The sequence below is a fragment of the Battus philenor genome, unplaced genomic scaffold (assembly GCF_028537555.1).
Source record: "Battus philenor isolate CCGP_79_NKW_IND1 unplaced genomic scaffold, ilBatPhil1.0.hap1 SCAF_12, whole genome shotgun sequence".
Taxonomy (NCBI): domain Eukaryota; kingdom Metazoa; phylum Arthropoda; class Insecta; order Lepidoptera; family Papilionidae; genus Battus; species Battus philenor.
This window is the reverse complement of record NW_027181674.1, coordinates 2,672,636-2,692,344: the sequence shown is the minus strand read 5'-3', so window position 1 is coordinate 2,692,344 and position 19,709 is coordinate 2,672,636. Positions and strand designations below refer to the sequence as shown.

The 19,709-nt window shown below is 34.5% G+C and overlaps 1 protein-coding gene across 1 annotated transcript in view; it reads right to left on the bottom strand.

Moving 5' to 3' along the window:
- chm (chameau) overlaps positions 1–19,709 on the bottom strand; it is a 40,677-nt gene that overhangs the window by 4,276 nt on the left and 16,692 nt on the right. The window contains exon 9 of the mRNA XM_068776338.1: positions 9,721–9,814. Coding sequence (XP_068632439.1) covers positions 9,721–9,814 — 94 coding nt within the window. The remainder of the gene's footprint in view (positions 1–9,720; positions 9,815–19,709) is intronic.

Sequence of the window (19,709 nt, the reverse complement as noted above, 5' to 3'; positions counted from 1 at the left end):
TAAGAAATTATATATTTATATAGAATAAACCTATTTGCCAAACAGAAACCTATCTTGGTCCAGAGTAAAGTGAACAATATGCAAACTTGATGAGCGACTGCCCCGGGCATTTCGACGTCTGGTTGTCTGTCTACTTCGTATATACAGTAGCTTCGAGGGAAATTGTGCAGATATTGAATAATAAGTGAATCTATAGACACGATATAATTATATATATACATACATTTTATATACACAGATACTGGCGTCACCGCAGTGTAAAATCGGTGGTATTGCAGGCGTCTATATATATACATAAATATTAGAGGGACCGGAAAATAATATCGTTTCTGTCGACATATTTTACAGAAGAACCGATTGTTTTTTACCGCTCCGGCATTGAAAATTTATACACTACAAGGCAAAAGGTTGTTGACAACGAAGGTTAATATATTGTTGATTACAAATAAAAACTTGTTATAAATGTAGTAGTGTGAATTTATCTTCAGAAAGCGACATTACTTTCCGATCCTCGTAATATATTTACATATATGTATATAGTGTGTTATGAATACCGTTAAAACTAAATGATATCGGAAATGTCCTCGGTGACGTTAGCTAGAGGTAAATCGTTTCTGTCGACATATTTTGAATCGACAGAAGAACCGATTGTTTTTTACCGCTCCGGCATTGAAAATATATACACTAGAAGTCAAAAGGTTGTTGACAACGAAGGTGAATATATTGTTGATTAGAAGTAAAAACTTATTATAAATGTAGTCAGTCGTGTGAATTTAACTAAAGAAAGCGAATATATACATACATGCATGAATATTGCACGTATTGTATGCCATGCGCATTTATCAGCGGGCTGGCGGGCGGTACACTTTATTGCACGACTAAGACTGCATGTGCGGAAGTGGCTATATATTGGTCTTTTCCTATGGACTTCGACAAAGTAATGCCTGATTTCGTAAAATTAAAAAAAATTGTCGCAAAGTTTATAAAAAAACACAAGTGTACTGAAGAACCAAGGTTCATTACCAGAGGGTCCAATTAAATTATTGAATCAATGTAATTACTCGACTAAAAGAGATAAAATAAATGAAACAAAATCGATAAGATTCGAGATAATCTGCCAGATCAGGGCCGACGGTCATATCTGTCAGAGGTAAAGATACGTAACAGACGACGGGGTCCTTTGGTCGTACGTTTTGACAAGCGTCCGAGCTTATTATAACGGTTGTCTGTAACTGGAAAGACAGACCTGATTAAACCAAACGTGTATTATTAATATCAAAATTTTAAAACAAATATTGCATACAGACAAAATACATTTAAAGTTATTAAAAATGGTGAACTAAATATTCGGATGCATTAACAGAACATCAAAAGTATTGTTGTCATTGGTATCGATCAAAGGAAACAGATCATAGATGAAGAGACCATTCATCATCATAATTTCAGCCATGTACCACCCATCGCTGGGCATTAGCCCATACCATAGCTTTTCCTTGTCCACGATCACAACTACGTCACCTTCTCTCACATTAACGTTACTCTTGTTTTACTCGTGGAATTAACATTGGCAGATACTGAGTGAACCATTTTTCCAAAAATGATCTGCTAGCCTGTGAGCGTGCCTCAAATCGCATCTACATACTAGGTCCTGATTTGAAAGCTACTGATGATGAATCGAAGGTAAAATGAAATGTCAAAGCTTCTGTGGCGTCTGGTGAGTTTGGAACGTATGTAAGATGCATAGAATTAACTATCGACTCAACTTCATTCAGTAAAGTGTTAAACAGCGCGAAGGCTGTTTATGCCGATAGAACTATTCGTACCCACGCGTCTCCCATAAAAACGAGTCGGGTTTTATGAATATCCAAGATATCTTACGGCAGATCGCAAAGCTTTCCAGTATTTTTGAAGACATTAACAAGATCAACTGTCCTTTTGGGATGACGTCTTGTATTGCTATTGCTGGTCTGTGGTCTTTAGAACTTTGACGACCCAGTAGCATTCTATTCTGCACGCTAGGAAACATCTCCACTACCACATCTAGTTACTAGTCCGCTGGGTTTTTGCCCCCTCCCCTTTTTGAGACCTTCTCGTTCTCCTTTCTTAATCTACGACAGGAACTTTGCTTACGAAAGATTCTTTTCAGTATTTTATTCTTCATTTTTCTTTTTCCATCCTTCGCATAATCTCGCATTTTCTCTTCCTTGCTTCACAATATCTTTCACTCTATATCTTTTATTTACATTCTGTTGATATTTTTACCATCGCTACATTTCTCACAATAACACATCTCTATTGTTTTCTTTTTTATTATTTAAGTTTGTTTTCTTATTACTATATCACAGCTATTGAGCACTATTATCCAACCTCAGATTATGTTCAGTTATGACTTTCTTTATGACCCGCTCGCAGTATTGTAAGAATCTGTGGCGACATCCTGCGTTCTCTATTAGGGAAGCGATGCTACCACTCTCTACCTTCTTTTCTAACTCGATCTCTATATCTGTTCGTATAGCACTGGATAAGGCACAGCAAACAATTACATGCACCAAGATCTATGATATGGTCATATGTACTCTTAGCGCATCCCCTGTGAACGTTTGGGTCAGAACCGTACCTGTGCTGGTTAAGTATATAGTTTTTCATCGTCTACGGATATCATTCCTGGATTCGATCTCGAAGACAAACTTAGACCATAGCCCATTTCATGACTCGATAACATTGGCAATGAGGATCGACATGAGAGACCACCTTTCTCAAACCCAAATCATCACTGATAACACATTGATCGTAAACAATGTTGAACGAGATGTTCCTTAGTTCATCATACGCTGCCTAGGTGAATTGCGTTCAATGATTGATCTTTCAACATTGGACTTACCAAACAAATTTTCAATATGTCACATAGTTTAACAAATGTATAAAAGCTAAATAATAACTATATAAAAATAAATGTACAATTATAGAACCCTAGAGGAAAAGCGAAGGAAATTAAGCATTGAATGGAAGGAATGAAAGACATTGAGAATGAAAAATGAGTATTGAAAAAAAAAATATAAATAAAGGCCCTGTCCACTTATGATAGGGGTCGAACAAGAGGTCCCAAACGGGGCCATTTAAAAAATTGTCACATAATACGTAAATCACCATTATCATCAAAGATCGCCACGATGACCTGTCTTGCTTTTCCCATTCAGTATGTAGCACATACCTATAAGTATAAAACCAGACGGCAGAGCACCGTCACCGATTAGAGATACGTATAAAATACCCTCATGCTATCTTACTAATCCCCGTGTGAAATTCACAAGTGGGGCTTCCCTATTAAAGCCCCTTCTGATCATCCCCTAACTACTCTATACCCGTTTTCAAACATACTATATATCTACCAATACAATTACCATGATTGCCGTATATTTCGAGACAAATCTTTTTATTTAGAAAAATTTTACATATTTTGGATTTTAATTTAGAATTTTAACCTTAGGTTATATTAACATGTCATTCAATGATTTGTCTCGTGTGAAGATGAACCTGTAGTAAAGATAAGATGGATTGAGTAATATAAATGCATGTTGTTATAAATAAACAAGATTATATTTAGTACGAAGGAACACACACTACACAAGACTGTCATTAAAACCTTTTTTTTAATTACCTAGCACTTCTTAAACTTTATAAGATACGATATAATAATTAACGTTGATGATATCTTCTTTCTATCTAAAACTCTTTCTTCCTCTATGTCTCCCTCACACTTGGTATCTCTTTTCCTTCTGCTTTCCAGTGATATTAACCTGAGACGACAGTTGTGTATGCCTCTTGATTCTTTCATTAAATCAATTTACAAGAACATCAAGTCAGTCTATCGCTTCTTTTCTCTTCTCCTTGGCTTTTGATCAGAGTTCTTCATCACATCATATTAGACGATAGACATCCACTGCAAGTAGACCTTCCTCCAAGATCGCAACGATGATCAGTCTTGCGTTGCTCGCATCCAATGTCTTTCTTAACTATATCATCGGTCCACCAAATGGTCTATCTGAGATCCAAATTACTTCACTCTTTTGGCAGGAACCTCGATTATGGGCATGCCCTTAGTCAATAAAGTCGATTGTCAATAAATGTTCAAATTCCACTACTTATATTTTAAAAATCTTTTGTTAACAATATATCTCCAAATTTATAAGAGACATTATTTTATAAACACGTTTTAATTACTACTATAATACACCAATACCTTGCGTCGTTTCGTTTTGCGTTTTTTCGAAGTCTCGTCGCTTTTTAATTAGTACTAATTTTCACTGTGCGTCGTTACATTTACGAGGTTGCGTTGTTTTGGGTTCTTGTCATTACATGGTTTGCTATAGAAAATTTTAATTCACTTTTCGTTGTTACGATTTGCGTCGTGTTTTTTTGGAACGTAACCACGACGCAAAGTGCGGTATTAGTGTATATTATGGCGTTGTATTATAATAATATATCTTCATTATCGTCATCTTTGCCAATAGACGTCCAAAGCCAGGGATAGGCTCCACCAAAGATGGCCCCGATGGTCTTGCGTTGCCTGCATCCAATGCCTTCTCGCGACTTTAATCATGTCGTTAATAAAGATAAAATTCTTTTATTCAAAATTGAAATTTTTATTATAACTCATATTGATCGTAAACCTACTCCGCAAGGTGTTGGCCCACCTAGTAATAATACATAAGTAATTATATTTAAGTAAATTTAAAAAGTAATTTTTGAAAAGAAAGTAATTTTTAGAGGTCATATCGCAATTATAAAATATTTAACAACCTTGTTATTTTTCCACAGGATAACATAAAAAATGTTAAGGTCAGACGAGCGTTTCTCGTTAATTAACATTTGTACGAACACGCAACATGATGGTTGTAGAAGTTAAGACTTACACGTATTAGTTGAGATATCCAATTACCGGGCGAGGGGTACGAACACCTAGTACCACGCCGAAACAAATAATTAACTTGGCCATCAAAATTCCTCGCATCTACAATTCGTCCGTAAGTCGACCCCCCCTAAAGGTCCCCCGCTCCCTCCGGAGAGGGGGTGAGTCTAGACGGCAGACCGATCTATACTGCAGTGCATCGATCGTTGTGGGGTCGACGTCCGGGGCGTCGGGACGCCTCCATAAGGGTGCAAAACAAACCCCCCACCTCCTTTCCGCGTCACGATGTTGACCGCTCAGGTGAGCGACGGCGCGTCGTTTGTAAAAAAAAAAAAAAAACGTCATGACCGCCATTTTCGCGCGGGCCAAAGTTCACGCACTCCAACACAAATCCACGGGATTTCAGAACCGATCACATGTGTTAAGTTTCATAATATTACGAGTACAACTGAATTATTTTTAGAACAATCAACCGTTTCATACATGCTAACATCACCTGATATAAGCATAAAACATTTAAAAAAAAAGTTTTAGTTACTTACAACAATTTTTTCACAACAAACATATTTATATTGAAAAACATGAAATACAATTTTATCATAGAGCTTACTATACGCAAATATACCGTGAATTATTTAAAATAATCTGTCAAAAGGGTGTGTATTATATTTAACCTAAAGATAATAACATTTACATACGTGCTTTGTAAATAAATTCATATTTTTTTAACATACTGTTTTTTTACGCGTACTGTTTATTATTTTAAATAGGTTTCAAAAAAGAAACATGACCCAATCCGACTCTAATTTTCAATAATTCCTGTGAAACACTAAACAATTTTTTTTATAAACTTTATATATGACAACATGTCTATACAAATAAATTAATTTGCAGTGTCTGTTTATAACATTAAAATATCTCATGAATATATATACGGTACATATACCAAATATATTTTTTTTATTTTTATCTGTCTGTCTATATGTTTGTTTTGTATAATCTCTGAAACGGCTGTACATATTCTGACGGGTCTTATATTGGCAGGTAGCTAATGTAATAAGAAGTAACTTAGGTTACAATGTTAAAAAATAATTCCACGCAGACGAAGTTAGGGACTCGGCTAGTACACAGATATAAATTCATATTAAGGCCGTATTGATATATGAACAGTTTTGGTATATATGCAACAGCAATTGTGTTATATAATAAGTAAAGAATCATCGTATGGACATCACCTAACATATGAAAGAGACCCATGACCAGTGGAACCGGTCCAATTGGAGGTAGCCTGCACCTAGCGTCTTCCGACATCTTTAAGGTCATCATATGCTGTGCTTACAGGTCAGTGATTTCTGCTCCAGAACCTCTTGGCAACACAACTATTTTCTACTCGCTACGTGACCTAATGCTACTTCAACTTGCCAATACGCTAAGCAACGTCGGTTACTTCCGTGTGTCTACGAATCTCCTCATTGTTGATTCAATAAAGAAATGCCTTGGACAGCCCTCTCAATGGATCCTTGACAGTGAACTTGCCGATGAGGCCCGAAGTGACATGTTTTAGATAAGTCTTCACTGGTAGAATACCTTGGTCACAGACCTTCATCGACCTTCGTTCGTCGACACTGAGGTATATAAGACGAGTAAATATTTCGTAGTTTCTCGAAAGCTGTCCAACACGGTTGGATACTTAAATTTAGTTTTTAATTGGGAAAATGCTGACTTCAGTAATGCGATGGGACACTAGAAACCAGGGCCTCATAAATTTTGCATTGATATCTATATGTGAATTCCACGTGTGGTGCTCAGGTCCACCTTGAAGAATAAATACCACTCTCTCTCTTCCTGGGAGGTAGTAAAAGACGACTAGTAGAACAAATTCCAACACGGTGTATAGGCCCCTCCATTATGTCATCGTGGCAATCTTTGGCCCATAACATGCATTAGGCGTCTCTCGATTGATATAATTATGATGACGATCCATCACCGAAACATGCATTGATGCAAACGGATGATGGGAGAGAGACTAGAAGTGTCCGTAAAACTGTCAACTCGACAACTTTGTCGCAATGTTAAGCACAAAGCATCTATAGGAGTCCAGAGGAGTTAAATAGCACTAAAATTCTAAGAGTAGAAGGTAACGGAAACCCTGGAAACATCCATGAAGGGTATCACGACCCTCAGCGCTGAGGTTTTATAGATATAAAGGATAATTATTATTATAAACAAATTTGGTCTTTGTACATAAAAAAAAAACAATTTAAATTAGTGAATACTAAATATATTACTCTACAGAACTGATGGAAGTAAAACAACAAAGTGTATCGCATCTCAGACATAATACAATATTATCAAAAAGGTTTACGGAATAAGGTAAGAGGTTTCACCGACCCTAAGGGAGACGAGGGTGGTCTCCAGGGCACGCGGAATGTCTAGTCTAGACAATAATCTTGTACCGACTCGCCTACGACAATTTATACACAAATTTCATTATTAATGATTGTTCTTACGAATATAAATCTTGGCTAAACCTGTTAACGTTTTCTTAAATTGTATAAAAATATTTGTCACTTTTAAAAAAAAAATAATGTTCAAATTTGTCGCTGTTCCCAAAACTTACTAACCATTAATTAAATAAAAACAACTGTCTCCAGCTGCCTGACGTCATTTCAAACCAAACAAAAGGCGTCTTAGAGCATAGAAAACAGAAATTTTATTATCATTTTATAAGTAATACATATCTTTATCTATATATGCATTTAATTATTTAATAATACACAAATGAAAAAAGATATAATGGAAATTATTTTTTGCACTGAGTTTCTTGTTAATTCTTATACTTAATTTTAATAAATGACTGTATTTTTTTATACAATAAAGCTATTTTAACTTTGACAACATGATTAACTATAATAATTTAATAAAATTTACGCGCTATAAATCTTTAGGACTTTAATTAACTTGTTTAAATATATAATTACTCTTGATTTATGCACTACGTTCCTTCTACACCACAACGTCGTCGTTTACGATAAAAATAAATAAATAAAGTTATCACCTAAAAGGACTTTATTTTTATATTAGCCTACTGTAGGCATAATAATAAAAATCATTTACTTATATCAAATAAAATAACAAATGAAACTTATTCTGGAGTCTCCATTTGACTTTTCTTTTTGTCTTTTCTCTCGCTCAAATAGGTATAGTTTCTCATTTGACTAATTATTATCATCATAATTTTATCAGTAAGACGTCCATTACTAGACTCAAGCGGACAAAGACTAAAAACAATTGTCTTGTGGTTAGACATCGTACGCTGGGCTTGCAGGTCTTAGATCTCCAAACCAGAACCTTAAAGCTTTTGCGATCATTCGTTCCACCCGTTATGCCTGGCAACTGGCACTACAACTTGCCAATTCGCTGATGAGTTACCTTCGCCATCTGACAGTCCGAGTTTATTCAAAACAAAAAGGCTTTAAACAATAAACCAACCCAACAACTTTTTATAAATATCTATACGAGTATCCAATCTTTAATATTTTCTAGTGCTTTAAGCACAAGAATGTTGACAATAGTATAGAACGACAATTATTTTGATAAATTAAGCTTTATATGCAAAAGTGAGACGGCATTATAGTGTGGAAAGAGAGCCGTCTGACTTGAAACTAAAGATCTATTTTTAGATACGATCAATAAGTCTAAACCGGAGTCCCACTTTACATAATTATTAACAAACATGTATAAAACAGGATGTTTCTAGGTGTAGAACTTTTAAAGTTGTGAATAGATAGTTCATTTGTCAGCAAAATGCTTTAATGCTTTTATATCTATTTCAAATCATCCTATTTAAAATAGTCGCAATTGAAATATGTTCAATTATTTTTTTTATTAGAATACAACAGTCTAATAACTACTGGTAGTACAGTCTGAAAGGATAGATAATAAATGATAATCAATTAAAATGTAGTAATTCGAATTTTAAAAACGATTTCTCTTACTATATGATAATTTTAAAGTTATTTAAATTAAAAAAAAATTATGTTTAAAATTATCTAATTGTCATCTCAGCCTATAGACGCCCACTGAAAGTCATAGGTTTCCTAAAATATCAACGGACAGATATACCATAATCGCGACACTTAACAAGCTGGATAGCGATCCTCTAGAACAAAGTTCCCCAAACTTTTTTGTGTCGTAGACCCCTTGCCATGTTTTTTCGTGTTGGGTAGACCCCCTACTTACCTGGTATTAATTTCCTGTAAATTTCTAACCGTAGTGAAGTTTAGTGTTAAAAACTTCATGTAAAAACACATGTTAATTTATACATTTATTAATTGAATTTAAATTAAAACTACTCAAAATAAAATTTGGTATCTGTTATGTAAAATATACGTAACATTAAATAAACATAAAATAAACTATAAATAAAATAACATAAGCAATAAGTCAATATTTTTAGTGAGAAGGATGAACCTGATGCTTTAATAATAAATTATCAGCTTTTGGCGTCAATTTTGTAAGGGTTAATCTCAAATCATTTTCATTTCATGGACCCCCAAATTTATTTTCGCTGACGTAGACCCCTTGCAGGTTGTCATAAACCCCTAGGGGTCGATATAGACCACTTTGGGAATCACTGCTCTAGAAACTTGTTTATAGCGATCCCATATAATTAATACACAGTGTGAATTACATGAGATTGCATGCCTGGGATAGAACCAACGACATACGACTGCAAGTCACAGTCCTGTACCGCTGGGCTACTACTAAATAAATATGTAAAGGTAAGTTGAAGTAACAAAAGCACTTACTGAAATCGATCAGCAGCCTTCCGTAGCCCTGCCTCTGGTACGGCGGGAGAGTGAGAATGCAGGAGACGTTGTAGTTCAAAAATGAGTTCTTTTCCTGTTTGAAAACAAAATAATAATTGGTTATATTCAAATACAATTCACAGTTTTATTGTAGTAGGCATTTACATGCGTTTTTGAATCTTCGATTACTTTAACATTATACGTAGTAATCTACCACACCGTTGAGAATAGCCGACTAGAAACTCAACACATGGATACATTATAATATCAACTATGTAAATGAATCAACAAACGATGTTCCACATATTTCGAAATGCTTAAAAACTCTTAACATTTAAGTAAGTTCTGAGATATCTTGTGGAACTTTATTATATCTTCTTCTTCCTTCCCTTTTCCCTTTATTTGGGGTCGGGTCTCCTTATCAATTTGCGCCAGGCCACTATATCCTGGGTTGTCCCTGCATCAAGTTGAAGGGTTTCCAGTTCCTTTCTGATATTAGACCACCACGTAGCTTTTGGACGCCCTCTCCCTCTTGGGAATTCTAGGAGGCTTAAGGCAGTTTTTACCAAGTGGTGATCTGGTTTTCGTTGAATGTGGTCTTTATTATATATAGAAAGTAGAACTTTATTATATATGCGTATAAATTATCAAATTATCACCTAAAGTTGACTAAAAAATTTAATTAGTATATTTTAAGTAAAATCAAATTGATCATCCGTGATGAAACTGTAACATCTTCCGTATATCATCATCATATCGACCGATACACTTCCCACTTCAAGGCACAGGTTTCCCCCAAATATCGCCCCGATCTGTCTTGCGCTGATCACATCCAGAGACTTCCGCGACCTTGACTATTATCTAAATATAATTAGAAACATTTTTTTATCGAATAGAGAAAACATAAATACATTGATATCGCTATTATGCCAGTCGCTTTAATCTCCAAGTTTTTCCTGCTATCCCATAAATCAACGTCAAGTCATGATCAGGTAATAAAGTAAAATTAAAAAAATATCGTCATAACAGTTCTTGCTAATTAGCAACCTATATCAAATGGAAAAACAGTAAATATTGTGTATCCCACGGCACTTCTTTATATATATAATTAGACAAAACGGTGCAATGTCACAATGTTTTAGAATTGAACAAAATCAATGAAATGACTCAAAATAAAATGAATGTTTGCGTAATGTCTTCCCTTCAAATTTATTTTAGTTGGTTGCGTAGCAAAGCGCGCGGGGTACGGTTAGTGATTTCACAATGATTTATATAATTAGTTCATTGATATCAAAACGTGATATACTATGTTTATAATTTGCTGCCACCTTCAGGAACACTCGTACGAAAGTGTTATATTAATACAATGTATATAATTTTTAGAGGTACGGAATTTTCGCAAAAAAAAAATCACCAATTTCGCATTTATATTTTTCAAAATTTGCAAATTTCGCATAAATTTCGCATTTATACTTTAAAATTATAAAATTTGGGTAAATTAGGCATTTATTAAACAAAAATTTTTGTTTAGTAATTTTATTGAAAGTAAAATTTAACAAAATTTTAAAGTACAAGTCTTAACATCAAACAGTTTTAATTAATTAAAAGATAACATTGTAAAAAATAAAGATTCGACTTTTTATATGTCGTTTTTTGGTCTGTACGACGAAATTTTATATGCAGAAGAAGCGTTAAGCGTCCACGCTGTTAATTGCACTATATAATGCTGCTTCAGCCAAAAAACGAAAAGTTGCATTTGACGGCCAACAATATGTCCTGCACATTGGGGTTTTTATTTATATTAATGGACCGAAGAATAATTAGCGTATGACAGTGTGCATATTCATCAATTAGCTCATTTTGAGGAAGACCTTGGAAAAAAGAAAAATACCATACATTTCGCATTTATTCGCATCTATTTCCGTACCCCTAATAATTTTGTATTGCGAACGATCAAAGCGGTACCGTCATGCAAAACAAATGGAGCCCCGGCGGTTACATTTCCCTGTTTGCACGGCGCTAGTGCATCCCCGAGGGAGGGCGTTGACCCCGTCTGCACAGAACGGATCCGCGTCCGCCGATATTGGGAAATGCCTAACGAGTTTTATTGATAATTTTCTCAGCGTTTATTTTGCGACCTTTCATCCGTGCTTTCCGTCGACGAAAATAATCTTACATTATTTATCAGCCAATTGATCAATTATTTTAATTATTTAGATACATACATCAAACATTGAGTTCTCAAATAAAAAAAATATACGTAAACTAAAGAAGGTGGCGAAGCAGATGTTTTTTTATACTCCTTTATACGAGATGTAATAAAAATATGGTAAGTAATTATTTATGCCAGGAACTACTGTCTCTGTCTCCATTACAATGAAAACATTCGAAAGTTTGCAGCGTGGGCGAACCGTGGTTGGATCCGGATCCCTCTTCGGCTCGCCTGTGGTCCACGCTGCCGTCCCAACCCGCAAGCACACTCCAGCAACACACCCTGCCAAAGCTCTACCACAAAGAGCCTTAACAACGAGCGTCCCCTGCAACTGGTAGGCGCCCTACCAGCTTTTAGTTTCTAGTTTTAAATCTAGTTCACGGACCCTTCCGCTCCGTGAACTCAGTACTAAAGCTGTAAAAGCCTTAGGACTAACAGTATTAACATCTTCAGAAACAATACATTCGATAGTTTGATTCATTAAATCAGTCTCTAGTAAATTTGAATACGTGACTTGTTTTCCAGCTTCCACAGCTAAAAGTGGGCTTAAATTCGCTGTATTTGTCACACATTTTGGATTTTGAACAACGCTGTTTGAACTCACTAAATATTAAAATCAATGTATAGTTATAATGTAGTGACTTTGAAGTCTGTTTAGTGGTGTGAGCGATTCAAGATTGAATCAATTGACGATGAGCAGAGGTCATTTTCGAGATGATGTACGGAGAAAGAGACCCGGAACATGGGCCAACGGTTTCCTCTTCCATCACGACAATGCACCGTGCCACACATCGCTACGGATTCGGGAGGTTTAGGCAAAAGAATATGGCCGTCTGTCCACACCCGCCTTACTCTCGTATTAAGCCATAAATTAATATGAGATTTTACATCTTTCATGTTTAGTGTGGGTTAACCTATTAAACTAGTAAACACTAACTTAATGATGATGCAAGTAATGCCCTCCTGTAACCAAGTCAGATCAGCTTAGATGAACTGACTTACCTTGAGACACTAGGACCCTTGTTAAGTGTAGGTGCGGTGTATTTTTTTTGGCCTAGCCATATTCTTCCATTGGCACTATGGAAACAATAAATATTAAAGATTTTTTTGCGAGACATATTAGGCCGGGGTGTTCGTAAACATTTGATAAAATCCTTTTGATTGTACTATTTGCGTCTGGCTGGTTTTGATGCCGTTAAAAAGACTACATTTAAAACAAGTTTTGAACTACTTTATACTTGTATTTCTTTCAGTCAAAATAAGTGAATCTAATTTCGTATTTTGACACATTTTAAAAAGAAAAAAAAATGTAATAAGTTTATGGAACTAATGTAGTATCAGTCGGAGTGAAACAATCATCTAAGCGTTTGCAATTTTCCTTCGGTCGCCCAGTTACAGAAAAATCGGACGTCACTTTTAAAAAACATGGATTAAAATCGGCATATCTAAAGTTATGACGTAATTAAAGAGTTAATATTTTACCACAAAACAGTTTTGATTCATTTGAAAAAAGCTCTAAATATGTTCGAATTAGCTTTGAAACAAACCTAAAGCATCATGTATTTATTTGTAGCCTTTATTGAGACATAATGAAACGTAACTGTTAGTAAAAAGTAAATATCATACGGCAAACACGTGCGAAAAAAGTTGTAGTCGAAGTTAGGTAGATTTTACAGTCTGTTGCATTACTTGCAATAATATGGTGTCGGGCATATAGTGGGATTGGAAAGGCATTGTTTATTTGCGATTTTACAGTTTGACAGAAGCATCTGTTCATATCCAACTCCACAATTGTTGAGATTAAAGCAAGAAGTTGGGAGAAAACGATTGCATTTATGTCGATTATATAAAATATATTTAAATATAAAATAAATACAATACCAACCAACAACTCTGTATCTTCGATGTCCAAACGCTTTAGGAATTTTTGAGCTTATGACAACATTATACTTATAAATTACAGTTAAATTTTTAATACCAGCAAGATTAATTAATGTAAATAGGATTTGAAACTTCAAACGGTAAACTAAGGCAACAAAAAATGCAATAATATATCGAAAAAAATAATGTATTAATGATCACTAAATCACCACAGAAACCATAGACACCTTTTTACAAAATTCTAATTACGAAAAAAATTGAAAATAAAATTCCTGCCGAAAACACGGATTGTCAAAGTTATATTTTGTTGCCATCATAAAAATCGATAATAACAAGGTACCGACAAAATCAAAATGAAACAATCGGTAAGAAATGATTACAAAGGACAGACATATTAAAAAAAATTGTAAAAAATAAATTTCCTCAGTAAAATAATGTATTGTCAAACCTTTTTTTTTCCAATTCCTACATAATTAGCTACAATTCCGAAATAGTTAAATTTTCTAACAAGAACTGTTATATGATTCTAAATTTCGAACGACGAAAAAAACAAGACGCTATGAAAAAAATCGACAATAAAGTCAACACAGAAACCATAAACACCTCTTTGTAAAATTCTAGTCCAGAAAAAAAAATTGAAAATCAAATTTCGCTTCAAAAAAAGGATTGTCAACTATTTTTTTCAACGCTAAATCCCAATGCATATAATTTTTCTAATAAATACTGTTATATTATAAACGTTCATAATAAACTTGATTTGTACGTGAAATCTAAATAAAGTACTATAAAGCACTTTAAAATTCTGGCCACGAACAAAAAAAATTAAAAATTTATTCCGCGTCAAAAGAAAATCATTGTAAATTTTTTTATCTTCGATTACTACAAAAAAGGCTAAAGCCTATTTATAAATTATGAAGATAAATTTGATAATAAATGTTGTATTGAGCGTTGAAGTCAAAATTATTATCTTCACTAAAAGCACAGTATTTTAAAATTAGCCACGAAAAAAATAGAAAACTAAAATTCCGCGCCAAGAAACAGATTGTCAAACTTTTTTTTGTCAATTGCTACATAAAAGGCTATAAGTCCGATGGAGCATGGGGCCGACACTCGACTTTTCAATATGGTTCGAGCCGAGGGTAGTGCCTCACCAGCGCCAGTATAATGAAGGCCCTCGGAATGAACCGTCTGGATTTATTACGTTACAGCCACCGCTGTCTAGACTTCGACGTGTTTACATCCGTAAATTGTACGGGGGGTGGGAACGTGTCCCCAATGTCACGTGTACCCCGCCGTTTTATGCTGGGCGTTATTTTTTTTAAATGAAGTTTTGACATTTTTAATCTGTTGTGTTGCCAGTGATTTCGTGTACAATTCGCGCTTTGTGATCAACATTTTCGCTGGTGGCAGTTTTGTAGAATGCTTTCACTGAGTTAACGTTGCTAGTTTCTGTTTTTTTAGTATCTACTTTCTCTATTCATTTCGTATTTAAATTAATTAAAGCTTCTTAAATGACCCTTGGAACAATTTGGTGTTTGTTACTGCATATTTTTCAGTCGTATTTCCAAGGGATATGGATATAGCGGTATTGTAATTTAATTAGAACTATCACATGTCGCACTTGAGAATAATTCTTTTGCACAACTAAATATTTTACGTACTTTATTGTTACTTGATCGTGCAGATCTTATTTAACAACAACAATGTCAATGTCAATGAAGGTTTTTTATATACAAATCACTCGCCGGAGCCTTATGCTCACCTTAGATGCTTGTGTTAAAAGACTTCACTCTGATATATCAAAACCATCACTTTGTACTTCTCTATAAAAGATTAATACATCTGTTGGAAAGCTGGAACTGAAGACAGCTCCGATAGATGGCGCTAGTAGTCAATTGACTCGCACTATAGTTGAACGCGGGTAGTCGAATAAAAAACAACTCCATTAAATCGTAATTAATTAATAATGAGAATAAATGAAGACCGAGCATTATATATACATTCATTATAATTTTTAAACTGTGCTTATTTATACATTTTTAAATATTACAATGCAAACATGTCTTTATGTCATTAGTACTCGGATGTGTATGCATGCATGCATCTATCTGACATCACAGAGATGTTTATGTAATATTTATTCTTAAATTACATATCCAAGTTAAAACGTTGATATAAGGTTAATTTAAATATTTATTTATACATATATTATAATACATGAGCAATGATAGCTCAGGGGTAGAGGATTGAGACTTGCGATTGTAGGTCGCGGATTCAATTCCCAATATACAATCTTATGTAATTCACACTATGTGCATTAATTATGTAGGATTGCCACTGCTTACTAGCAAGTATTTAATGGAATCAGGCGTTACCTTGCGGAAGTCCATCCTAAGTAAAAAAAGGACCAATATTTAGCACACAGAGTCTCTGTGTTTGACACTAAAAATAAAAAGGCGTAGCATGGCTCCTGAAGATGCCCCGTGGAGGGGTGAAACACGTGTTGAGTGATTTGACGGTGGCAGTTGTGTAGTTCGCATTGTTTGCCGCATACGCATTTGGCAGCGGGCTGGCGGGCGGTGCACTTTGTTGCACGACTACCACTGCATGTGCGGAAGTGGCTAAATATTGGTCCATTTCTTACTTACTAGCAAGTTTCCAAAGGATGGGCAGCACCGTCTTTTGCGTACCATAATACCACACTGATCGCCAACCCACCAAGAGTAGCGAATATAGTATATTCCCGATAACGACATATACTACTGCCAGGAATGTTGATTCTATGAAAAACCCAGCAAGAAACTCATAGTTACTCTTAGAGATACACCAATACCACACACCGCAAAGTGAATTAAGATTTTCTATAGCAAACCATGTAAAGATCGAAGATAGGTACCAGGGTCACGAAAATACTACTTTTTAAAAAGAAAATTGAACAAAGTAAACATTTGAAAAACGAAAATAATATAACTATGCCAATAAATAAATTGGAATAATATTTACCTTTTTGTAACCAGAAACAACACGTAAAAATTGATGTAAATTTATTATTATCTTTTAAAAGAAGCACAACACACTACGTAATTGAAACTAAACACTAAAATTAGCAAAACAAAGTGAAAATAAAACTGTATTAAAATTGCGTTGTTTTTTAGTTAGAAAGGGAATCCCCGAATTTTGACAGCATGGTGCAATTAGAAACAAGTGTTGCCATCTTGTAGAAAAAAAGAAAATTTCAAAAAAAATTTAAAGGCTCGAACCCATAACAACGCAACCTCGAAAATCTAACGACGCACAGTAAAATATAGTACTAATTAAGCAGCAACGCAACTTCGAAAAAAACTCAACACGAACGACGCAAAGTGAGGTATTGGTGTATATTAGTCTTATATAGAGCCTATAGAAACGATCGCATTTTAAAAACTTAAATTCCGTGACGTAATCAATGAAACACTGTAAATTTTAATAAAATCGATGGCTGTATGCATGGAGGTTTTATGTTTATCTATCGGTACTATTTTATATATAATAACGAATACCTACCTTGGCTACGACTTTTTCAGATTTTGAAGTCATATTGACAGAGATAGGTGTTTTACACTGGTTTTTACAAGAAATGAAGAGTTATTTTTTTTAATTTCCTAGCTGTTTTTCTATTGATCTCTATATAAAACCTTTTCTGTACCCTAAGGAAAACATTAAAAAATGTTACCTAATTGGACATGTCATTTCGTAGTTCTACGCTTAGAAACGTATTCGACAGTTTTTTATTTATACATAGATAGTTATACAGGATGGTTATTTAAAGATCTTAAAGCTTTAAGGGAGTTATGAACAGCTCATTTTTAAACTATTGTTTGGTATATACTATCAAAAATCTGTAATAAATAACCAGATGATAATATAATGATAAAAAGCTATTTCAAAGTTCGTATTACACATATTAAAATTAATTATTTTTTACAAGAAAGTATTGGCCTGTCATTCCAATAGAATAAATAAATAAATGCAATCTATTTAGCCTTTATTGTACACGCAAAAGCACTTAAAAATACATTTAAAAGGCAACGTAATGAAATAACATAGATAATAACTAAGAAAAAACTATATAAAGGTACAACAGACGGTTTATATCGCGAAATGATTTTCACCAGACAACGTTTAAGGCTTTTACATCTATAACCAATCACCTTTATACAATTTGAAAGGTTCCGTCTATTAGTGATGTTTCGGTGTCAAAGGCTATATATTTTAAGATCGGGGAAGTTGCAGACCACCTCCCACCGCGGTTCGACGACCCCCCGGCGCAGACACCGGGGGACGCTCGTCTGGATTTGAGGGCAGCAAGTTGTGGAGTCTCGTGAAAACAGACATTGCTCATGTGTAGCCGTCTGGCCCCGGTTTGCGGTGCGAACGTATCATAATTACTTTTCAGAAACCCAAAGACAATTCTAAAACAGTCTACGGACATTTCGGCTAAAGACAACAGGCCGAAGCTTTTTCACTCAAAATATAGTTCTACTATTAACTTTTTTAAACACCCTTGTTGTGTAAATTATTCAAACTATTATTCACATAGGATCATCAACAGTAACCATTTGCACATCATGACAAGAATTATTATACAGGATGCTTGATTATATCTGTAAAATGTTCATTAGACAGCAAAAAGTTTTTAAGCCGTACTGTAATCGCTGTGAAATATGTTAGATTATTTTTTTTATTCTTATATTGTACAATTTAACAGGTCAAGAACTTCTGACGGTAAAAAGCCTGTAGACACATCATTACCATCACCATATCAGCCGATAGACGCCCATTGCTAGATATCATCACCCCCCCACCCCTTAAAGATGATCGCCACTGATCTTCCGCTGCCCGCATCCAGCTCTTACTATATCATCATTACGTCATTTATAATTACTAAAACAATTGATTTTTATATAGGATGTACCATAAATTGATTGACAGCGAATTAGCTATATATTTACGCATTTCAAGCTTTTACACCTACAATAAATCATCCTGTATAATAAAGGTACTCCGACCTATTCTGTCTTAAGACTTAAGGTCACAGACCTTGTGCTATCCAATTTTTAATTTATTTTATATTTATTTTTAAATCGAAAATATTTAACAATTCAATCTTGCATAATCAAATATTTACATTCAAGTGATCGTAAACAATAAACAATTAAGTAAGTAATATTTTTTTTCCTGCAGTGTTATGAAGGCATTGATTATAGGGTATACCATAGATTATATTTTATTTATTATATTGACAGCAAATATGCTATACATTCACCCCTTTAACACTTATAGACTAACATAAGAATAGTGAGGATAGACGGAGCCTTTGGCAACCGGTTACGACAAGTATTCGAGTGGATCCCTTTGTGAGTGGAATTATATCCGGATGGAGATAAAAACGGAACCATTCAAAGTAGAGGCAGCCGGTGTAAAAACTTCTTAGACGCATTGTCCCCCCCACTTCGCAACTTGAACGGTCGGTAAGAATTGTAAAGTATACATAAATTTAGATACGTTCGTCGAGACGTCTGGGGGTACATGACCGGGAAGCGCGGGCACCCGGATGTCCTGGCGGCGTTTGTGTTGCAAGCATTTAAATTATTTTACGTGTTGCCTTAAAACAAATATAAATTACTCACCTTCTATTTAAAGATATATTTATTTTAATGACATCGGTGTGTCTGTTGTTATAATAAAATAACCGCTTTCTACTTCATATGTTTATACATACACCACATATACCAAAATTATATATTTTTTTAATTTATGTGTGTTCCAAAATTTATACTGGAAGATAGCTGAAGTTATAAGGAGCAACATAGGTTACGTTAATTTTGGAAAAAATCATAATCGAGAAATAAACTTA